Source organism: Polyodon spathula, chromosome 4, assembly GCF_017654505.1.
Source record: "Polyodon spathula isolate WHYD16114869_AA chromosome 4, ASM1765450v1, whole genome shotgun sequence".
Lineage (NCBI taxonomy): Eukaryota > Metazoa > Chordata > Actinopteri > Acipenseriformes > Polyodontidae > Polyodon > Polyodon spathula.
Window position 1 is genome coordinate 1995429 of NC_054537.1, and position 24947 is coordinate 2020375.

The following is a 24947-nucleotide window of genomic DNA, read 5'->3' on the forward strand; positions in this document are numbered from 1 at the left end:
TTGCCACTCCTCCTATTTTTGTGTCGTCTGTGAATTTAACATGTTTGCTTACTATACCAGAATCTAAATCATTAATGTAGATTAGAAATCTGTATTTACTCCCATACAGAATGGCTGGGTGAGGCGGAATCTGTATTTACTCTCATACAGAATGGCTGCGTGAGGCGGAATCTGTATTAACTCCCATACAGAATGGCTGGGTGAGGCGGAATCTGTATTTACTCCTATACAGAATGGCTGGGTGAGGCGGAATCTGTATTAACTCCCATACAGAATGGCTGGGTGAGGTGGAATCTGTATTTACTCCCATACAGAATGGCTGGGTGAGGTGGAATCTGTATTTACTCCCATACAGAATGGCTGGGTGAGGTGGAATCTGTATTTACTCCCATACAGAATGGCTGGGTGAGGTGGAATCTGTATTTACTCCCATACAGAATGGCTGGGTGAGGCGGAATCTGTATTAACTCCCATACAGAATGGCTGGGTGAGGTGGAATCTGTATTTAATACAGAATGGCTGCGTGAGGCGGAATCTGTATTAACTCCCATACAGAATGGCTGGGTGAGGTGGAATCTGTATTTACTCCCATACAGAATGGCTGGGTGAGGTGGAATCTGTATTTACTCCCATACAGAATGGCTGGGTGAGGTGGAATCTGTATTTACTCCCATACAGAATGGCTGCGTGAGGTGGAATCTGTATTAACTCCCATACAAAATGGCTGGGTGAAGTGGAATCTGTATTAACTCCCATACAGAATGGCTGGGTGAGGTGGAATCTGTATTTACTCTCATACAGAATGGCTGGGTGAGGTGGAATCTGTATTTACTCCTATACAGAATGGCTGGGTGAGGTGGAATCTGTATTTACTCCCATACAGAATGGCTGCGTGAGGTGGAATCTGTATTAACTCCCTGTGGCAGAGCAAAGCTCTGCCCTTTAAATTGGCAGAGATGGGGTTAACTTCCCCTGCCTGCCTGGGTTTATTATGTTCAGGTGGCTGGGGTTGATTAGTTGATTAGGTTGATTAACGATCAATCAGCGCCCAGCCACCTGATATAAAAGGAGGCCTCTGCTTCTCATTTGGGGAGAAGGGAGCTGAGGAAGCAGGTTGGTGTTTGTTTTGTGGTTTTTGAATTTTCTAAATCCAGTGAAGGCATTGCCCAGCCTGGAAACTTTATTTTTGTGAGTTTTGTTTTTGCTTTATTTATGTTTGAGTATCTGTTATTTTGCCCTTGTGCACTTTATTTTTGTTTATTTATAATAAAATTGTTATTTTTTTGAACTGCAGACTGTCTCTGGGCCTCTATCCACTCGCCAGCCTGCCACATTTGGTGTCAGAAGTGGGATAGCGCCACCTAGAGGCTCAGAGCCGTATTTTTTTTTTTTTTTTTTTTTTTTTTTGAAAAAAAATGGGAAAGAAGAGCAGACAGTGGAAAAGGCAGGACAAGCAGCAGCTGAAGAAATGTAAGCTGCTGCAGCCACCGCTGGAGGACCCGGCCAGCCTCTTCCCTTGGTGTTCCTGGTGCGGGAAGGAGGACCATCGTTGGCGGTCCTGCCCAGATGTGCCACCGGCAAACTGGTGTGGCCGGTGTGAGGAGGACGGCCACAACTGGGCAGGATGCCCGTACAACCAGGCCCAGGAAGAGGTGCAGTATTCACCCCGGGCATCAGGGGCCACCCCACTACCTCCAGCACCACCACCTTCACCACCGTCCCAGGAGATCTGGGACTGGTTGATGCACCCTGAGGCAGACCTCGTCCACGATCTCCCCATAGTTATCAACACGCTGTGGCGTCGGGATGGGGAGAGGTGGGAACAGTGGGAGGAACAACACCACCCAATGTCCTTCCCAGAGGTTGCTCTCATGGTGGTTAATTACCTGGCTGTAGACATGGGAGATGCCCCGGTCACTCCAATAAAGAGGGGTGAGCCGCCTTCCCGAGAGCCAGAGAGGGGTGAGCCGCCTTCCCGAGAGCCAGAGAGGGGTGAGGAGCTGCCGTCGCTCCCAGAGCCAGAGAGGGGTGAGGAGCTGCCGTCGTCCCCAGAGCCAGAGAGGGGTGAGGAGCCGCCGTCGTCCCCAGAGCCAGAGAGGGGTGAGGAGCCGCCGTCGTCCCCAGAGCCAGAGAGGGGTGAGGAGCCGCCGTCGCTCCCAGAGCCAGAGAGGGGTGAGGAGCTGCCGTCGTCCCCAGAGCCAGAGAGGGGTGAGGAGCTGCCGTCGTCCCCAGAGCCAGAGAGGGGTGAGGAGCTGCCGTCGTCCCCAGAGCCAGAGAGGGGTGAGGAGCCTCCGTCGCTCCCAGAGCCAGAGAGGGGTGAGGAGCTGCCGTCGCTCCCAGAGCCAGAGAGGGGTGAGGAGCTGCCGTCGCTCCCAGAGCCAGAGAGGGGTGAGGAGCTGCCGTCGCTCCCAGAGCCAGAGAGGGGTGAGGAGCTGCCGTCGCTCCCAGAGCCAGAGAGGGGTGAGGAGCTGCCGTCGCTCCCAGAGCCAGAGAGGGGTGAGGAGCTGCCGTCGCTCCCAGAGCCAGAGAGGGGTGAGGAGCTGCCGTCGCTCCCAGAGCCAGAGAGGGGTGAGGAGCTGCCGTCGCTCCCAGAGCCAGAGAGGGGTGAGGAGCTGCCGTCGCTCCCAGAGCCAGAGAGGGAGGAGGAGCCTCCGTCGCCCCCAGAGCCAGAGAGGGAGGAGGAGCCGCCGTCGCTCCCAGAGCCAGAGAGGGAGGAGCCGCCGCCGCCGCTCTCAGAGCCCGAGAGGGAGGGGCCGCCTCCGCCACCAGAGAGAGCCGAGCCGCCGGGCCGCCTCCGCCACCAGAGGGAGCCGGGCCGCCGCCTCCGCCACCAGAGGGAGCCGGGCCGCCGCCTCCGCCACCAGAGGGAGCCGGGCCGCCGCCTCCGCCACCAGAGGGAGCCGGGCCGCCGCCTCCGCCACCAGAGGGAGCCGGGCCGCCGCCTCCGCCACCAGAGGGAGCCGGGCCGCCGCCGCCTCCGCCACCAGAGGGAGCCGGGCCGCCGCCTCCGCCACCAGAGGGAGCCGGGCCGCCGCCTCCGCCACCAGAGGGAGCCGGGCCGCCGTCGCCGCCTCCGCCACCAGAGGGAGCCGGGCCGCCGTCGCCGCCTCCGCCACCAGAGGGAGCCGGGCCGCCGTCGCCATGCTACCTTGGACATTCGGGGCCCCCTCAACCAAAGAAGGCTTGGGGGCTCCGACATCAACCCCGCCCACCACCACCCACCATAACAGCCCACCCAAGGGACATAATTGGACTCTTGGGGGGAGGAGGGTGGGGGGAAGGGGGGAGTTGGCCGATTGCGGCCGGTGTACGTTGTACATGGGGGGAGGTGTGTAGCAGAGCAAAGCTCTGCCCTTTAAATTGGCAGGGATGGGGTTAACTTCCCCTGCCTGCCTGGGTTTATTATGTTCAGGTGGCTGGGGTTGATTAGTTGATTAGGTTGATTAACGATCAATCAGCGCCCAGCCACCTGATATAAAAGGAGGCCTCTGCTTCTCATTTGGGAGGAGGGAGCTGAGGAAGCAGGTTGGTGTTTGTTTTGTGGTTTTTTTGAATTTTCTAAATCCAGTGAAGGCATTGCCCAGCCTGGAAACCTTTATTTTTGTGAGTTTTGTTTTTACTTTATTTATGTTTGAGTATCTGTTATTTTGCCCTTGTGCACTTTATTTTTGTTTATTTATAATAAAATTGTTATTTTTTTGAACTGCAGACTGTCTCTGGGCCTCTATCCACTCGCCAGCCTGCCACACTCCCATACAAAATGGCTGGGTGAGGTGGAATCTGTATTAACTCCCATACAGAATGGCTGGGTGAGGTGGAATCTGTATTTACTCCCATACAGAATGGCTGGGTGAGGTGGAATCTGTATTTACTCCCATACAGAATGGCTGGGTGAGGTGGAATCTGTATTAACTCCCATACAGAATGGCTGGGTGAGGTGGAATCTGTATTTACTCCCATACAGAATGGCTGGGTGAGGTGGAATCTGTATTTACTCCCATACAGAATGGCTGGGTGAGGTGGAATCTGTATTAACTCCCATACAGAATGGCTGGGTGAGGTGGAATCTGTATTTACTCCCATACAGAATGGCTGGGTGAGGTGGAATCTGTATTTACTCCCATACAGAATGGCTGGGTGAGGCGGAATCTGTATTTACTCCCATACAGAATGGCTGGGTGAGGTGGAATCTGTATTTACTCCCATACAGAATGGCTGGGTGAGGTGGAATCTGTATTTACTCCCATACAGAATGGCTGGGTGAGGTGGAATCTGTATTTACTCCCATACAGAATGGCTGGGTGAGGTGGAATCTGTATTTACTCCCATACAGAATGGCTGGGTGAGGTGGAATCTGTATTTACTCCTATACAGAATGGCTGGGTGAGGTGGAATCTGTATTTACTCCCATACAGAATGGCTGGGTGAGGTGGAATCTGTATTAACTCCCTGTGGCAGAGCAAAGCTCTGCCCTTTAAATTGGCAGGGATGGGGTTAACTTCCCCTGCCTGCCTGGGTTTATTATGTTCAGGTGGCTGGGGTTGATTAGTTGATTAGGTTGATTAACGATCAATCAGCGCCCAGCCACCTGATATAAAAGGAGGCCTCTGCTTCTCATTTGGGGAGAGGGAGCTGAGGAAGCAGGTTGGTGTTTGTTTTGTGGTTTTTGAATTTTCTAAATCCAGTCAAGGCATTGCCCAGCCTGGAAACTTTATTTTTGTGAGTTTTGTTTTTGCTTTATTTATGTTTGAGTATCTGTTATTTTGCCCTTGTGCACTTTTATTTTTGTTTATTTATAATAAAATTGTTATTTTTTTGAACTGCAGACTGTCTCTGGGCCTCTATCCACTCACCAGCCTGCCACACTCCCCTTGACAAAATGGCTGGGTGAGGTGGAAATCTGTAGGGATACAAAATGGCTGGGTGAGGTGGAATCTGTATTTACTCCCATACAGAATGGCTGGGTGAGGTGGAATCTGTATTTACTCTCATACAGAATGGCTGGGTGAGGCGGAATCTGTATTTACTCCCATACAGAATGGCTGCGTGAGGTGGAATCTGTATTAACTCCCATACAAAATGGCTGGGTGAGGTGGAATCTGTATTAACTCCCATACAGAATGGCTGGGTGAGGTGGAATCTGTATTTACTCCCATACAGAATGGCTGGGTGAGGTGGAATCTGTATTTACTCCCATACAGAATGGCTGGGTGAGGTGGAATCTGTATTTACTCCCATACAGAATGGCTGGGTGAGGTGGAATCTGTATTTACTCCCATACAGAATGGCTGGGTGAGGTGGAATCTGTATTTACTCCCATACAGAATGGCTGGGTGAGGTGGAATCTGTATTTACTCCCATACAGAATGGCTGGGTGAGGTGGAATCTGTATTTACTCCCATACAGAATGGCTGGGTGAGGTGGAATCTGTATTTACTCCCATACAGAATGGCTGGGTGAGGTGGAATCTGTATTTACTCCCATACAGAATGGCTGGGTGAGGTGGAATCTGTATTTACTCCCATACAGAATGGCTGGGTGAGGTGGAATCTGTATTTACTCCCATACAGAATGGCTGGGTGAGGCGGAATCTGTATTTACTCTCATACAGAATGGCTGGGTGAGGCGGAATCTGTATTTACTCCCATACAGAATGGCTGGGTGAGGTGGAATCTGTATTTACTCTCATACAGAATGGCTGGGTGAGGCGGAATCTGTATTTACTCCCATACAGAATGGCTGGGTGAGGTGGAATCTGTATTCACTCCCATACAGAATGGCTGGGTGAGGTGGAATCTGTATTTACTCCCATACAGAATGGCTGGGTGAGGTGGAATCTGTATTTACTCCCATACAGAATGGCTGGGTGAGGTGGAATCTGTATTCACTCCCATACAGAATGGCTGGGTGAGGTGGAATCTGTATTTACTCCCATACAGAATGGCTGGGTGAGGTGGAATCTGTATTTACTCCCATACAGAATGGCTGGGTGAGGTGGAATCTGTATTTACTCCCATACAGAATGGCTGGGTGAGGTGGAATCTGTATTTACTCCCATACAGAATGGCTGGGTGAGGTGGAATCTGTATTCACTCCCATACAGAATGGCTGGGTGAGGTGGAATCTGTATTTACTCCCATACAGAATGGCTGGGTGAGGTGGAATCTGTATTCACTCCCATACAGAATGGCTGGGTGAGGTGGAATCTGTATTTACTCCCATACAGAATGGCTGGGTGAGGTGGAATCTGTATTTACTCCCATACAGAATGGCTGGGTGAGGTGGAATCTGTATTCACTCCCATACAGAATGGCTGGGTGAGGTGGAATCTGTATTTACTCCCATACAGAATGGCTGGGTGAGGTGGAATCTGTATTTACTCCCATACAGAATGGCTGGGTGAGGTGGAATCTGTATTCACTCCCATACAGAATGGCTGGGTGAGGTGGAATCTGTATTTACTCCCATACAGAATGGCTGGGTGAGGCGGAATCTGTATTCACTCCCATACAGAATGGCTGGGTGAGGCGGAATCTGTATTCACTCTCATACAGAATGGCTGGGTGAGGTGGAATCTGTATTCACTCTCATACAGAATGGCTGGGTGAGGTGGAATCTGTATTTACTCCCATACAGAATGGCTGGGTGAGGTGGAATCTGTATCACTCCCATACAGAATGGCTGGGTGAGGTGGAATCTGTATTCACTCTCATACAGAATGGCTGGGTGAGGTGGAATCTGTTACATCAGTTGTATACCTATTGCTTTTTTAGTAACACTTGAATTTCGGTTAATCTGGTCCTGTTTGTTTTACCTGATATGCAATGGGAAGCCCTATATAAAAGTTTACCGCAGTCCAGTACAGTATGTTTGCAGTTCATGGTAATGCTACAGTTCACTATGCTTCTGTTATGCACGTTCTCTTGGGATTGGAAGCTGTCAGACTGTCACATTTCAGCAGTGACTCACCCTGTGGTTGAGAAGAGATAATGGGATTTATCACACAGGATTGCTCTTTTGTACAGTGGTTATGAGGTTTGGGTTTGGGTCTGGGTTTGGGTTGGGGTTTGGGGTCTCTGTTTATCGCTGAGTTCCTCTCTCTTTCCTGCAATGCACCACTTATAGGGCACAACAGAATACTGATGGAAAAGCTGTAAAAATTCAACGTCCTGTACTTCTGCAAAATATAAATGCAAAACCTTCAATCAGTTCTGTCTGCATATGGAAAAGAAAATTGCAGTTTTTTTATAAACCTGGTTGCTGACTATTTTCCTCACTGGTGTCGTGGCAACCCCCCCCCCCCCCCCCACTCTGCATTGTTTTCTGTAAAAAATACAACGTTAAGAAGTTTTTTTGTTATAGCAATGGACTCACGTGAATATACAGGAGTGGCATTTTCTGACCCCAAAATACAACTTGCCACAATTTAATACCTGTTTTTTTCCTACAGAATATGCACTGGAAGTATTTTCTGACACTGCAGTATAATTTACCATCATTTACGGCCTTTTTTTCCTATAAAATACACTAGGGTGGCAATTTCTGGCAAGGTGGCAAATTTCGACAAATATATCTGCTACAAATTACTACTGGCAGTTCATTTATTCTAAACACAAAGCACGAGAATGGAGGCCCAAGAGGGAATACAGGTGTCTAACAGTAACAGTAATTTTGGTTCATTATGTACACCCATTATGTACTCCCATAAGTTTCTTTTTATTTGATTTCATTTCAATATACATTATTACTGTTTTGTAATGGTTAAATTCAATAGCAATCTTGGTAGAATAAACACAGGTATATATTACTTCCTTTTCTTTGTTAATTTGGTCATTTTACCTTTTACAACAGATACACGTGGTTATTCGGAAGACTCGTTCTATAATAAAAACATGCAGTATTGTGATTAATTCTGCAATTATAAAGAAATATAAAGATAGCACAAACATATGCCTGTGAACACTAGCATGTTGCGTTGTCCTGCATTCTTAAAAAGAGGAGGGGGTAAGTTCGGACCATCACCCCATTACAGGCTTGTGACACGAAACGAAACTTGAAACCAGGATACATTTATGACATGCCGAGGTACCAAGCGATAGCTTCGTCTGAACCAGGGCACACTTCCATGTACAGTAGCCCAGTCAGCAAAGACCCAACAGCTCATATTTAAGATATGGAAATATTAGAACAAGTTCAGTTTACAGAAATTTGCATCCCCATATAACATACTATTATAATATATAATTATTATTATATAATTATTATGTAAAAATATCTCGCGTTAAGTACACGTTATGTGCAATTTCAACCAAAACATTTCAACGTACCCCTTGTTGAAATCAAAACACCAAGTACAATTTAAACGCAGTTTTTTTCATGTTCAATAATAAAACCATGTTAATTATTGAGTAATGATTGCAATACAATTAAAACAATATTATAAAAACATGTTTTTAATCGAGGTTTAAAAAGAACAATAGAGGGTGAATCTCTAATAAAAGACGGTATAGAGTTCCAGAGTGTGCGGGCATTAAAACAGAAAGCAGGCTCTCCCATCCTTTAACGACTCACCCTCGGAATGCACAGCAGGCCAGCATCAGCAGAGCTAACAATGCGTTCCTGATATGGAATTAACATGGCATTCAAGCAGTCTGGAGCTAATCCATTCAATGCTTTCAATACTAGTATTAAAACTTTAAAATCAATCCTATAACACACAGGAAGCCAATGCAATGATGCCAACACAGGAGTAATGAGAGCCCTTTTTTTGTTCTCGTTAGCATTCTAGCAGCTGCATTTTGCACAAGCTGCAGGCGTGGTAGAGCATGACATGCAAGTCCATAAAATAAAACATTACAGTAATCTAATCTAGAAAAAATAAAAGCATGTACTAATTTCTCAGCAACTTTAGCAATATTCCTCAAGACGCTAGTAATATGTTTAATATGCAATTCAAAACAAAGTTTAGTCAAAAATAACCCCCAGGTTTCTCACCTCAGATTTTACATTTCAGTTTAACAAACCTAAATCAATGTTTGTCAACTCCATATGTTTCTTAGAGCCTAAAAGTAAGACTTCAGTCTTATCCTGATTTAACTATAGAAAATGTTGAGACATCCAGCTTCTACTATCAGCAAGATAGCTTGATAGCTGTTGTGTCACATGGTTTAACAGATATATAAATCTGTGTATCATCTGCATAGCTGTGAGAATTCACCCCATGTTTATGAATAATCTCCCCAAGTGGAATCATGTATAAAGAGAATAACATGGGAGCAAGAATGGAGCCCTGCGGAACACCACGTGTAATACTGGCTAATCCAGATGTAGATTCTCCTAAGGTAATAAAATATAGTCTATTCAATAAATATGACTTGAACCAATTTCAAACAGTACCAGAAAGGCCCACCCGTTCTCTAAGATGATGAATTAAAATCTCCTGATCCACGGTATCAAAAGCAGCACTCCAGTCTAAAAGGATCAGTACAGATAAACACTCACACATAGATCATTCACCAATTGACCAACACACTCTCAGTGCTATGGTTAGAGAGAAATCCTGATTGAAATTTCTCAAATATGTTGTTATTATTATCAAGCAAACTATTAATTAGTTTAAAAACTTTTTCAAGTACCTCAGCTAAAAAGGAAGGCTTGAAATACGTCTAAAATGACTTAGAAGTGAGCTATCCAGATTCAATTTCTTGAGTAAAGGTTTCACTAAGGCAGTTTTTAAAGAAGCTGGGAACCAAGCTGATGACAAAGAACTATTAACTATATCAAGGACATCATTGGACAGCTCGCTAAACACCTCCTTCAAGAGACTGGCTGGTATAGGAGCCAAAACACAGGTACAAGATTTCATTTGCATAACTGTTTTATTTAAATCTTGTAAATTAATCAAAGAGAAGGAATTTATTTCTGATTCAATTGTTTTAGATGGCATACAGAGCTCAGAATCATTTGTGAAATATGTTCCTTAATATAAAGTATTTTTCCATCATTAACAGATGCGGCCATAATGCCATTTTCAGGTGAAGAAGACAGGTTGACTAATCTATCGATTGCAGAGAAAAGGACTCCAGCATTGTTCTTATTTTCATCAGTAAGATTAGAGAAGTAAGCACATCTTGCTGGCCTTAAGGCTTCATCATACTTCGATAAAAACGGCTTTAGAATATCTTAATGTATTTGTAATGTTGTTTCTCTCCATTTGCGTTCTGCCTTACGACAATCTCTTTTTATTTGACTTTATTCATTCAAGGTGTCCTATGTTTTTTACAAAGATATGGCTTGCTCAACCCCAGATTTACACATCTGATGGAAGCAAAATGAATGTACTCACATACTGTATCAGCAAGGATGCAGTAGCAATCCCTATCCGGCAGCACTCTATCCAACATCACTTCAAATATTCTTAGCTGGGTGAAACTGAAATCAATCCCAGTTTCCTCTGCTAGTCCCCTCTACATTTAAATACCATGGCGATCTATACAGTATTTCACTCCCAGTTAGAGGCCTCTAATGCAAGTCCTGGTGGAATAATCATTATTACAGCATTTGGTCATCGATCCCTGGAATGGAAGTCTCTCTTTTAGCTTTTAAACGATCAATCTCCAGACATGAATAATTAAGAAGGATCAGACAAGGTCCAATGTATTCCCAATCTCATACGTTAGCACTTTTCTACAAGTCAAAATTAACTTTTGCTGACTTGCCTGACTTAAAGAGCAACTTGGAACGGGTATGATCTTAACTAAAGAGTGCGTCTTGTTGTTTAGAATAACTTTTCATATCCTTCCCTGTTTCAGTCATTTCATTCTGATAACTTTTTAAAAACACTCTAGTGGCCTCTACGGAAGGCTCAAAGATGTGTCCTTTCCCAGTACAGCTGGTACACCACTGTGTAACCATTAGCCACTCTGAGCTTTTCAAAAGTCACCAGGACATAATGACGGAAACACAAAATGAGTTTTGAATAACAAGAAAAAGACATTGGTTAAGAAGTGACATTTTATACACCTACCAATGGACATTATAAAAGGCAAGCAAAGTACATTCTGTTGAATGGGAAATCTACTGGCTATCCTTCTATTTTAGGCATTTTGACAACACAATAGAAACAACAATGCAGAAAAATGGCAAATTTCAGGTACACAGGTTCACTCCATTCCTATGTAAATGCAGCTCTTTGCCAAAAGCAAACTACCATCTACTGAATGTGTACCCATATTCAGCTGCTTCTGGAAGCTACTGACATTTACAACAGTATCTGTGCTGGAAAAAAAAATCATATCCAGTGCATTTGTGTGGGAATCAAAGTGTAGTTTTTAGAGTAGAAATTAGCTGTCAAAAACATGGTGTGTTAAAAAAGCAAAGACATTAACTGAGGCTTAATGGAATTTTTTTTTTCAACAGGATTATAATTCATACATTTTAATAGTGTAAGCATTCAACTAAATATAACATGCTATTTTGGATTCAATACTATGAAATGTTATTTTCTTATTTACATTGGATTCAATACTATGCTATACAGCAGGGGTGCATAAAGATTACAGAGCAGAGGGCCACATAGCAATGTGACCATATTGCATGGATTGCAAATTTCAAGCACCTTTTTCAAGTGCATTTATTTGCAAACCTATCAACATTGAGTTTTCAAAATAAGGGAGCTTTTGTAAACTGAATGCCTGATTTGAAGTGAATACCTACATAAGACAAAGGCATACAGCTGTCCCACTGTGTAACTTGGCACAATGACAGACTGTGAAACAGTGCTTCTTCTAATTGCTTTTAAAAGGGAAACACAACCACGCCATGCTTCCCAATCACATTCCCGCTTGGCCTCTGCGGTTCTGACTGTGCTGTAGGTGTAGGAGGCTGATTTGGCTCACTTGCTGTTGATACTTTCATCACACAGCAAGCCTAAAAGACGAGCTATGGCACCTACTTCAAAGGGAACAGTGTGAGTCCCAGCAAATAAGGGTTGACAGGTCTGTATTGGTGTTGCAGGCCATTTCAACATTTCAGCTTAATAAATCACAAACTGAATACATGTAAACCATTTCCTAGTATTTACTCCCTATGTCAATAACTTTAAAAATATTAACTCTGTATTAGCATGTATTCCTGTTGCCAGTGACAATAACATTCAATTCAAGAAATGAAAAGCATCAAATAATTTACTCTGTCACTATTATTGATAAAAGTCAAATGAATACATAAAAAAATCTTGGCATTTATTAACAATGCCAATGACAGTAACAGCCAATTCAATACATTGTTAAATATAATCATTTGCATTTATTTATGCTGTCAAGGACTATAACAATCTATTCAATATATTGTGAAGACTGTCATTACCATCTGCCCTCCGTCTCAATAACAAAACATGTTTCTGCCCCTGGTCTTGAAATGCTCGAAACTCTTCTTGCACTTTTCGGTTTTGTCTCGCTGCTGCCATTGCTTGCGTAGCAGAGTTCACTATCTCAGAACTGGCATGCACGTTGAAGCCAGAGCGCCAGTCTCATTAGTGTTCATGCGTACTACGTATACATAAGAACATAAGAAAGTTTACAAACGAGAGGAGGCCATTCGGCCCATCTTGCTCGTTTGGTTGTTAGTAGCTTATTGATCCCAAAATCTCATCAAGCAGCTTCTTGAAGGATCCCAGGGTGTCAGCTTCAACAACATTACTGGGGAGTTGATTCCAGACCCTCACAATTCTCTGTGTAAAAAAGTGCTTCCTATTTTCTGTTCTGAATGCCCCTTTGTCTAAACTCCATTTGTGACCCCTGGTCCTTGTTTCTTTTTTCAGGCTGAAAAAGTCCCTTGGGTCGACACTGTCAATACCTTTTAGAATTTTGAATGCTTGAATTAGGTCGCCACGTAGTCTTCTTTGTTCAAGACTGAACAGATTCAATTCTTTTAGCCTGTCTGCATATGACATGCCTTTTAAGCCTGGAATAATTCTGGTCGCTCTTCTTTGCACTCTTTCTAGAGCAGCAATATCTTTTTTATAGCGAGGTGACCAGAACAAAACTGAATGGAAGCGACAGCGAGTGGGAGAAGTACAGGCGTGGAAAAGTACAGAGCAGTTTCGAAGCAGAAAGGAGAAATTGCATCTTGAATTGCTTTAATCAGAAAACAGAGGACATTGGGGAAACACAGCAGCAGCTCAAAGTCAAACAGCCGCGTGTGTTTTTCTGATAACAAACAAGCTGAAACTCGGAGCAGCTGATTCAAATTCAGCGTCGTTTTGAGACACAGGCGAGGGGAGGAGCCAACAGCACAGCAGAACAACGCAGTTAAACGAGGCAGTCTTCCCAGCGACAGCGAGTGGAAGCGACAGCGAGTGGGAGAAGTACAGGCGTGGAAAAGTACAGAGCAGTTTCGAAGCAGTTTGAAAGCAGGCTGACGGCTGCAGAAGAAACTAAACTTAAAAAAAAAAAAAAAAACCTCAACATGGTCTTCAAGCCAGTAATCTGTGACACCTGCTTGATGTGGGAAATCCGAGAAAACCCAGCGGAGCTAAACCAAGTGTGCGTAAAGTGCCGCGCGATCCAGGATTTGCATAAACTAGTAAGTATGCTAGAAATGGAGCTGGAAGAAGTGAGACAGCAACAGGATCTTGAGGAACTGGCACACCCACAATTCATGGAAGTCTGCATCACCCCTAACAGACTGAAAGCCACCAGGGAGATAGAAGGTCAGAACAGCTGGGTTCAGGTAGGCAGAAGCAGGGAAAAAAAGAAACTTCGTCAAACACAACCACCAGAAATCAAAACAACCAACAGATTTGAGTCACTTCAGAATTGTGATGAGCAGAACCAACAACAAGAGAATGAAAGGAACAACATCCAGGACCCCATTGACAGTGGTGACCAGACAGCAAAAAGAAGGGAGGTCATGATTGTTGGGGACTCCATATTGAGAAACACAGCAAGTTCAGTTCGCAGTTTGGACCCCCTTACTACAACAGTGTGCTGCCTTCCGGGAGCCTCGGTCAAGCACATCACTGAAAACGTGGACAGGCTCCTAGAACGAACAGGAGACGACCCGGTAGTAGTCGTCCACATCGGTACAAACAACATTGGAAGAGACAGACCAAAATCCCTGCAAAACAAATTCAGAGAGCTAGGAAGGAAATTAAAAGAGAAAACCAAAACTGTGGTATTTTCTGGTATACTACCCGCACCTTGCAAAGGACCATATGGACAGCTGGAAATAATTAATCAAAACGCATGGCTGAAGACGTGGTGCACACGGGAAGGCTTCACCTATCTTGATCATTGGACCACATTCTACAACGAGGACTATCTGTATAGACGGGATGGACTGCATTTAAATAACAAGGGAACTAGTCTACTCGGAGAAAAGATCCTCGAGCAGGTTCAGAAGCATTTAAACTAGAAAGGAAGGGGGGAGAAATCAACAAAAAAACAGAAGGGAGACCGCATCAAAACAAGAACAACAACTCAGGTAAGACAACCATTAAATGTATTTATCTAAATGCTAGAAGTATCAGAAACAAAATTCTAGAACTTGAAGCTACTGCACTAACAGGTAACTATGATGTGATAGGTGTTACAGAAACGTGGTTATCTGAGAGTGATGGGGACGAATATAATATTTGTGGGTATACACTGTATAGGAAAGACAGGCAGGACAGAAGAGGAGGAGGGGTAGCGCTATACATAAGAAACAGTCTTGAAGCCCAGGTGTTAAACCTGGACAAAGAAAATAAAACCGAATCAATATGGGTCAGAATAACAGACAAAAATTCAAAAGGCATAATAATAGGAGCATGCTATAGACCGCCAGATTCAGACGGTGAGCAAAATAATCTGTTATACAATGACATTAGAAATGCGTGTAGCAAAGGAGAAGCCATACTAATGGGGGATTTCAACTTCCCCCAAATAAAATGGGAAAACCCGGTGGGTAGCGCGAAGGATGAAATAGAAATGGTGGAAATGACAAATGACTGCTTCCTAACACAATTTGTGAAGGCACCCACTAGAGGGGAGGCATGCCTTGATTTAGTCTTTTCAAATAACGAAGATAGAATAACTAAAACAGAGGTCAGAGAACCACTGGCAAACTCAGACCATAACATGGTCTCATTTGAAGTGTTTTTTAAATCCCCAAAAGTAAAGACTAAAGTTAAGGTTTACAATTTTAGAAAAGCAAACTATGAAGGCATGAAACAGAGACTAACAGAAGTAGATTGGAGTAAAATAGAGAAAACACCCACAGAAGAAGGATGGTTGTTCTTCAAAAATGTAGTACTAGAGGCGCAAAACAATTACATCCCTAAAGTAGACAAATCTAAATGTAAAACTAAATTGCCAAAATGGTTTAATAGATCAATTAAAAAAAATATTCAGCGAAAAAAGTCACTTTACAGAGCATTAAAAAAGGACCGAAAAGAAAGTACGCAGAAAGAGTACACAGAACTGCAAACGCAAGTCAAAAAGGAAGTTAGAAAGGCCAAGAGAGAAATAGAAATGAACATTGCTAAGGGAGCTAAAACCAATTCCAAAATGTTTTTCCAATATTACAACAGCAAGAGAACATTCAAAGAGGAGATTAAATGTTTAAGAGATACAAATGGCAAAATCGTAGAGGAAGAAAAAAAAATAGCAAATATGTTAAATGATTACTTTTCACAAGTTTTTACAAAGGAAGATACTGACAACATGCCCCACATGTCATCCAGTTCCTATCCAGTTTTAAATAACTTTAGCATAACTGAGGCAGAAGTGTTAAAGGGACTAGGAGCTCTTAAAATAAACAAATCCCCTGGGCCGGATGAGATCCTCCCAGTAGTACTCAAAGAAATGAAAGAAGTAATTTACAAACCGCTAACCAAGATCATGCAGCAGTCTCTTGACACAGGGGTGGTACCGACAGACTGGAAAATTGCAAACGTAATACCGATCCACAAAAAGGGAAACAAAAAAAGGGAAGGTAACTACAGACCAGTAAGCCTGACTTCTATTATATGCAAACTTATGGAAACTATAATAAGATCCAAAATGGAAAATTACCTATATGGTAACAGGGTACTGGGAGACAGTCAACATGGTTTTAGGAAAGGGAGATCGTGCCTAACTAACTTGCTTGATTTTTTTGAGGATGCAACATCGATAATGGATAATTGCAAAGCATATGACATGGTTTATTTAGATTTCCAGAAAGCTTTTGACAAAGTCCCGCACAAAAGATTAATTCTCAAACTGAACGCAGTTGGGATTCAAGGAAACGCATGTACATGGATTAGGGAGTGGTTAACATGTAGAAAACAGAAAGTACTGATTAGAGGAAAAACCTCAGAATGGAGTGTGGTAACCAGCGGTGTACCACAGGGATCAGTATTAGGTCCTCTGCTATTCCTAATCTACATTAATGATTTAGATTCTGGTATAGTAAGCAAACTTGTTAAATTTGCAGACGACACAAAAGTAGGAGGAGTGGCAAACACTGTTGCAGCAGCAAAGGTCATTCAAAATGATCTAGACAAGATTCAGAACTGGGCAGACACATGGCAAATGACATTTAATAGAGAAAAGTGTAAGGTACTGCACGCAGGAAATAAAAATGTACATTATAAATATCATATGGGAGATATTGAAATTGGAGAAGGAATCTATGAAAAAGACCTAGGAGTTTTTTGTTGACTCAGAAATGTCTTCATCTAGGCAATGTGGGGAAGCTATAAAAAAGGCTAAAAAGATGCTCGGATACATTGTGAAAAGTGTTGAATTTAAATCAAGGGAAGTAATGTTAAAACTGTACAATGCACTAGTAAGACCTCATCTTGAATATTGTGTTCAGTTCTGGTCACCTCGCTATAAAAAAGATATTGCTGCTCTAGAAAGAGTGCAAAGAAGAGCGACCAGAATTATTCCGGGCTTAAAAGGCATGTCATATGCAGACAGGCTAAAAGAATTGAATCTGTTCAGTCTTGAACAAAGAAGACTACGTGGCGACCTAATTCAAGCATTCAAAATTCTAAAAGGTATTGACAGTGTCGACCCAAGGGACTTTTTCAGCCTGAAAAAAGAAACAAGGACCAGGGGTCACAAATGGAGTTTAGAAAAAGGGGCATTCAGAACAGAAAATAGGAGACACTTTTTTACACAGAGAATTGTGAGGGTCTGGAATCAACTCCCCAATAATGTTGTTGAAGCTGACACCCTGGGATCCTTCAAGAAGCTGCTTGATGAGATTTTGGGATCAATAAGCTACTAACAACCAAACGAGCAAGATGGGCCGAATGGCCTCCTCTCGTTTGTAAACTTTCTTATGTTCTTATGTAACTGCACACAATATTCAAGATGAGGTCTTACTAGTGCATTGTACAGTTTTAACATTACTTCCCTTGATTTAAATTCAACACTATTCACAATGTATCCGAGCATCTTGTTAGCCTTTTTTATAGCTTCCCCACATTGTCTAGATGAAGACATTTCTGAGTCAACAAAAACTCCCAGGTCTTTTTCATAGATTCCTTCTCCAATTTCAGTATCTCCCATATGATATTTATAATGTACATTTTTATTTCCTGCGTGCAGTACCTTACACTTTTCTCTATTAAATGTCATTTGCCATGTGTCTGCCCAGTTCTGCATCTTGTCTAGATCATTTTGAATGACCTTTGCTGCTGCAACAGTGTTTGCCACTCCTCCTACTTTTGTGTCGTCTGCAAATTTAACAAGTTTGCTTACTATACCAGAATCTAAATCATTAATGTAGATTAGGAATACGAATATATTCCTGTATTATTAAGTGACAGTATTATGGTCTCCTGCCTGCATGCATGCTCTGCTGTAAATCAAGTGCTTGGTAGCTGCTCTGTTCATTGCGGGTCACATACTGTACAAGGTTCAATTGGAGAGACGCTGCGGGGCGCATTAAAGGGGTTGTCAGGTCGCATGCAGCACCTTTGCATAAGGTATTATACAATATATCTCAATGTAGACAGCAAAATTCAGTACATAGAAGTACTAAAGTAGAAACACTTTTTATTCCATTACTGTAAAACAAAAAAAAATTAAAGAAAAAACATGCAGATTGTATTCATGATTTCAGTAATGGGAATGGACCTTTACCTGGATCTCTCAATCTTTTTTTTTGCTTGTGGGGTTTTCTGAGACTATACAACTATACAATACAATACAATATGCTTTTATATAGGGCTCTTCATGCAAGAGGATCACAGGGCGCTTTACAATAAATAAGAAGCCATTGGCCAATCCATCCAGCTCAAGAATAAGCTGACGCAACCAAATCTGTTTTTAATCTTGTTTTGAAAGACTTGACTGTGCCAGCATTCCTGACATGACTCGGAAAACAGTTCCAGAGCAGGAAGCAGAGCACTGAAGAACCCCTCGCCCCAGCTGATTCTAGATCACTTCTTGGAACTACCAAAGCTTATCATTCACTGATCTCAAGGTGTGACTAGGAGCATCAGGTACCAGCATCAGCATTCACTGATCTCAAGGTGTGACTAGGAGCATCAGGTACCAGCATCAGCATTCACTGATCTCAAGGTGTGACTAGGAGCATCAGGTACCAGCATCAGCATTCACTGATCTCAAGGTGTGACTAGGAGCATCAGGTACCAGCATCAGCATTCACTGATCTCAAGGTGTGACTAGGAGCATCAGGTACCAGCATCAGCATTCACTGATCTCAAGGTGTGACTAGGAGCATCAGGTACCAGCATCAGCATTCACTGATCTCAAGGTGTGACTAGGAGCATCAGGTACCAGCATCAGCATTCACTGATCTCAAGGTGTGACTAGGAGCATCAGGTACCAGCATCAGCATTCACTGATCTCAAGGTGTGACTAGGAGCATCAGGTACCAGCATCAGCATTCACTGATCTCAAGGTGTGACTAGGAGCATCAGGTACCAGCATCAGCATTCACTGATCTCAAGGTGTGACTAGGAGCATCAGGTACCAACTTCCGCATCCAGAGCTCAAAAAATATCACAGACATTTGCAGAGCTTTTTGAGATGTTATAGTAATAAAATAATGACTTGGATCGCATTATTGAGGAGTTTGGGTGATTAAACGAGTGATCAGGAGATGATTTATCAGTATGCACGACTATGAAGAGGTATGTGATAAATACAGCGAACAAGGGGTGGGGCGGGGCTGGAGATGCAGTACTGAGTGTCCTGTTTATATGCAATGCCTTTTAAACCTGTTTAACTGTGAAAAAAATTACTTTTAAACAGCGCATGTAAAATAAACAGCGCGGGTGAAAATAAATTGGACCCGACACGCCTGACAGGCTCTGAATAAATGGACCGCTAAGAGTTAATGTATTATTTCATGTATTATGCACTTTCCACTGTACTTAATGTATTATGCTGTTTTTGGGGGGTTTTTTATTTATTTTTTTTACTGTATATCATGTATGATGCATTTCTCTGTATTTAAAGTATTATGGATTTTCTTGTTACTGCACCTTGTAAAGCTCTTTGTGATGGTGATCACTATGAAAGGTGCTATATAAATAAAGATTGATTGATTAATTGATTGATTGATTGAACTGACAGTGTGTGGCAAAGTGCCTGCTCCTGTGTGTATTGTGTGTTGTATGTTGTGTGTTAATGTTGGTGTATAGTTATTGGTACACAGAATATAAACGGGTCTGTGTAACACAAGTGTTTAAAATGTATATGTGTATTTAGGCACGAGGATTGCACAGCACTTCACGTGCAAGTAAAATGTAATAATATGTGAGCACGGGGAATTGCACTTTATTAATTCACGTGCAGTTGTACCGCGACTCCAATTGAATGATTGATTAGCAATCGAGTCTCGGTACAGCTGCATAAAAGCAGCATGTTTTCACTCACTCGGGGTCGTGTGCTCGGTGAGTGGAGAACGGGATTATGAGACGGAGGTAATATCAATAATAATAATAATAATAGTAGTAGTTAAAAACATCAGCTCACCGTGTTTGTTTAGCATTAGTCCGTTTTTGTTTCATCTCTTTGTTTTCGCGAATGTGCCGTGTCCTGTGTTTTTGTTTGTCTTGCAACCTTTTATTTTCCTTCTGTCTGTGCACTACTAAATGCTGAGCGAGACCATTCGCTCAGCTCCACCCAACTCCACCTCTCTCTGTCGTTTATTTCCTGTTTCATGTTTCTGGTCTGACGTCAACTACTCCAGCTGTCTTTGTGACACGTGGTGTCATCATGGGATTACCAGCGCCTCCTAGACGCAGACCAGAGCGGGAACTGTAGTGTTTTTTTTTTTGTTTTGTTTTTTTAAAACAAACAAAAAAAAAACAACAATAAAAAAAAATGGAAGGCTGGAGAGATGGCTGCACGGACCTGGAGGAGCTTCTCAGTGGTCTGCAGGATCAAGGCTGGTGCCTTGCCTGCAGGGTGTACGGGCACGTGGTGGCTGTCTGCCCCTTCCAAGAGGAGGAGGAGGAGGAACCAGCCCAGGAGAGGAAGGTGAGGAGAAGGAGGGGCAAAAAAAATCTGCAGCAGCAGCCACAGCAACAGCAGGAGGAAGTCGGGGATAACAGTTGGGAGGTTTTTTTAAAGAACTTCACGGCGGAGCTGTGCCCCGGCTGTGGGGCGTATGGGCACACGTTGGCCATCTGCCACATGCAACATGCAGAGACGGAAGTAATGCCTGTGTGGGAGGAACCCGTGCGTCCAGCGCCCAGACGGGGGGACCGTGAGCGTCCAGCGCCCAGACGGGGGGACCGCGGGAAATCAAAGCCCGAGGGACTGCTGTTGCCACCTCCGCCAGCAGAGGAAGAATGCCTGCTGTTCCCATCTCCACCAGCAGAGGAAAAATGCCTGCTGTCCCCATCTCCACCAGCAGAGGGTGAGTGCCTGCTGGTATCACTTCCCCTACCGTCACCACATGGAGGAGAGGAGCAGGTGCTTCCTCTGCCTCCATCACCTTCCCCTGCAAGTGAGGGAGAGCCGCACCAGTCCCCTGCAAGTGAGGGAGAACCGCACCAGTCCCCTGCAAGTGAGGGAGAGCTGCACCAGTCCCCTGTAACAAGGGTAGACTACACCCCACTCCCACCTACGTCGCCAGGAGACTGCACGCCGCTCCCACCTCCGTCGCCAGGAGACTACAAGCCACTCCCACCTCCGTCGCCAGGAGACTACACGCCACTCCCACCTCCGTCGCCAGGAGACTACACGCCACTCCCACCTCCGTCGCCAGGAGACTACACGCCACTCCAACCTCCGTCGCCAGGAGACTACACGCCTCTGCCACCTCCATCGGCAGGAGCAGAGCAGCAGAAGCTGCCTCTGCCTCCGCCACCTCCACCGGCAGGAGCAGAGCAGAAGGAGCTGCCTCTGCCTCCGCCACCTCCACTGGCAGAAGCAGAGCAGAAGGAGCTGCCTCCGTCACCTCCACCAGCAGAGGGTGAATGCCTGCTGGGTCCCTTTCCACCAGCTGAGGATGAATACCTGCTGGTATCACTTCCCCCACCAGCAGAGGATGAATGCCTGCTAGTATCACTTCCCCCACCAGCAGAAGATGAATGCCTGCTGGTATCACTTCCCCCACCATCATGAGGAGAGGAGCTGGAGCTGACTCTGCCTCCATCACCATCAGGGGGAGATTAGCAGGAGCTGCCTCTCCCTGCACCAGAAGGACCAGGAATAGATGCTGGCGGTCCTCACCAGCCCTTGCATAGGCTGCTGAGGGAAGCACGGGGAAGAACCGGCCGGCCGCAGTGGCAGAGAGAAGGGCCAAAACCCGCACCGCAGCTTTTCCTGACTCCCTGCCTCGCTTTGCCCGAGGATGCCTGTCTCGCTTTGCCGAAGGATGCCTGCCTGGCATCGCCTGGGGTTGCCTGCCGCTCCGCATCGCCTGGGGTTGCCTGCCGCTCCGCATTGCCTGGTGTTGCCTGCCACTCCGCATCACCTGGGTTTGCCTGCCGCTCCGCATCCACAGGGGTTGCAGTCAGCTCTGCTTGGCCGCAGGGGTAAGTGTGGCCGGAGCCCCACCAGAGGGAGCTGCCGGCTATGAAAAAGGGGGGAGAGGTCAGGAAACAACCTTTCCCTGCAGCAATTTCGCTGCAGGAGTTCTAGGGGCTGGAGTCCCCCCAGAGGGAGCTGCTGGCTATAAAGGGGGGAGAGGTCAGGAGACCACCTTCCCCCGCAGCAGTTTTGCTGCCGGAGATCTTGGGGGAGGTCTGGAGACCACCAACCCCAGCAGCTTTTCTGTTGCTGGACTTGCCCCGGCTGAAGGAGTCAGTCTGGGAGCTGTCAGCACGTCTGCTGACAGCTGCACCATTGGCAGCATTTCCGCTACTAGTGGTACAGCGGGAGGAGAGATTCACCCCACTGTCAGCACGTCTGCTGACAGCATGGCCAGTAGCAGACTGGATACTGGCAACATTGTCGCCCATCAACCCCTTAAAGTCCCTGTTCTTGGCCCAGGACTTTGAGCGAGACTTTTGGGATTTTAAGGGGGGAGGTGGCCATTGAGGTCATGTGTGCTTTGCACAAGAGGGGGTATATGTGGCAAAGTGCCCGCCCCTGTGTGTATTTTGTGTTGTATATTGTGTGTTAATGTTGGTGTATAGTCATTGGTACACGGGATATAAACGGGTCTGTGTAACACAAGTGTTTAAAATGTATATTTGTATTTAGGCACGAGGATTGCACAGCACTTCACGTGCAAGTAAAATGTAATAATATGTGAGCACAGGGAATTGCACTTTATTAATTCACGTACAATTGAATGATTGAATAGCAATCGAGTCTCGGTACAGCTGCATAAAAACAGCATGTTTTCACTCACTCGGGGTCGTGTGCTCGGTGAGTGGAGAACGGGATTGTGAGACGGAGGTAATAACAATAAGAATAATAATAATAATAATAGTAATAGTTAACTAGTAATAGTTGAGACGGAGGTAATAACAATAAGAATAATAATAATAATAATAGTAATAGTTAAAAACATCAGCTCACCGTGTTTGTTTAGTGTTAGTCCATTTTTGTTTCATCTCTTTATTTTGGCGAATGTGCCGTGTCCTGTGTTTTTCTCATCTTGCAACCTTTTATTTTCTGTCTGTCTGTGCACTATTAAATGCTGAGCGACACCATTTGCTCAGCTCCACCCAACTCCACCTCTCTCTGTCGTTTATTTCCTGGTTCCTGTTTCTGGTCTGACGTCACCCACGTCAGCTGTCTTTGTGACACACTGATATACATAGTGGTAGTAGCGCAGTACTACATTAGTGGTAGTAGTAGCAGTAGGGGTAGTAGTACAGTAGTGGTAGTAGTGCAGTAGTACATTAGTGGTAGTAGCAGTAGGGGTAGTAGCAGTAGGGGTAGTAGTGCAGTAGTGGTAGTAGTGTAGTAGTGGTGGTGGTGGTAGTACAGTAGTAGTATGTATTTATTTATTTCACCAGCAGTAGTAAAGGTAGCATGTATAGGGTTATTTTTACTACGCACTGTATGTAGGTATTTGCCAGCTTAGTTCAAGAAAAGTGATACACTTCAGTGGCTTTTAATAATGTGCATATACTATGATCTTACGATAAAATTGCATGTACTGGATAAAGAAGTTGGCGTCTAATTTGTAATGTAACAGTACAGTCCAGCTGTATTTTATATTCTTGTTTCAAAAAGCTTCACGCTGAACCCCGCCCCAATCATGCAAGAGAAGAGCCGGTCGCTCCTGTAGAGCCGCTGTATAGTACCATGCATCACGCTCTCGAGTGCCGGTTAATTCACACAGTCAGCAGCGCGTTGTCTTTGCAGATCGGAGTTAGCAGCGCGTCGGTCTTCAGTGCATACTCCTCAGACTCACAGAGCTGTACACACACTGTGTAAACCGCAGCTAGCTTCACATACTCACAATGAAATGCAGCAGCACCCGTCCTTTCAAACGCAACCTCTCTCGTGTGTGTTCTGAAGGTACAGTATTACTAACAGCAACGTATTAAAAAGTTCACTCTCCATACCTATCGCCACCTAGCAGCACCGCGGAGAATGAACAGGTATCGCTCATCCCAACAGTATTTTAAATGTAATTCTTTTTCTAGAAACAAACGTGCGCTGAAAGGTATAAATGAAATGCAGCAGGGGCGAGAATGTCCGTCTGGTTTTGAAAAGTCACGACGACACGACAGCATACTGTACCGCAGACAGTACACACACCGCTGTGTGTTACAGTACTACTGAATACAACATCAACTGTCTGCCTGTCATCAATCTGGAGCAAGGCGGAACACTTTTATAATCTTTCTTGTCATTGGTAATTTTTTCCCCAATTCGTGCATCAACTTAGCTGTCTCCCCACCATCTCAATTATATACTCACCCACGGATCTGTACCCCAGGATGGCGATCTTACGGGATTTCGGCTGCGGCATCTTTTTTCTAGCAACGACACGGCATCAAATTAATATAGTACACCCCAATATAACAACATGCAGAATCTGAGAGAGCAGGCTCACTGTACTCTGCCTCAGACCGTTACATGAATAACAATACGAGAATGCTGACACGATCGAAGGAATAAAACAATTTCTCTAAATTTATTCTGCGTTTTTTCCAACAATTACATGAAATTACTCGAGAATCTGTAGTCCCTGCGTCACTCCCCAGTACAATCTAGTTAATAATTCATGAAACCTTGTGTCGGTTGGCTGCACCCAATAAAAGGCGGTACTAATTCTATTCACGGCGTAGCCGTTGGTTAAAGTCGACGCCAATCACCACCAGCATGGAGCCACGGTCTGGATAAGCAAGGCGGCGGTGATTGGTTAGGGAAAGCTGACGCTACGTGTGCTGCTTATGTTGCTTTCTGTTGTCATTCACAAAAGGGCGTATCCCTTCTGCCTGGCATACCTGGTAGAGCGCGGCGGCGTGTTTAAAATGAGAAGTGTCGGAGTGTGTTCTCGGGTGTAGCTTTTCTAATCCACTA

The 24947-nt window shown here is 44.6% G+C and overlaps 1 protein-coding gene across 2 annotated transcripts in view; it reads right to left on the reverse strand.

Moving 5' to 3' along the window:
- LOC121314049 (GTP-binding protein Rheb) overlaps positions 1-24642 on the reverse strand; it is a 65646-nt gene extending 41004 nt beyond the window's left edge. Inside the window, exon 1 of one of the 2 annotated variants that reach the window (XM_041246840.1) lies at positions 24342-24640. In XM_041246840.1, the coding sequence (XP_041102774.1) occupies positions 24342-24393 (52 nt within the window). In that variant the 5' untranslated portion in view covers positions 24394-24640. Of the gene's footprint in view, positions 1-24341 lie in introns of both variants that reach the window. The other variant, XM_041246839.1, reaches the window with a different exon arrangement.
- Between the last annotated feature and the right edge of the window lie 305 nt (positions 24643-24947).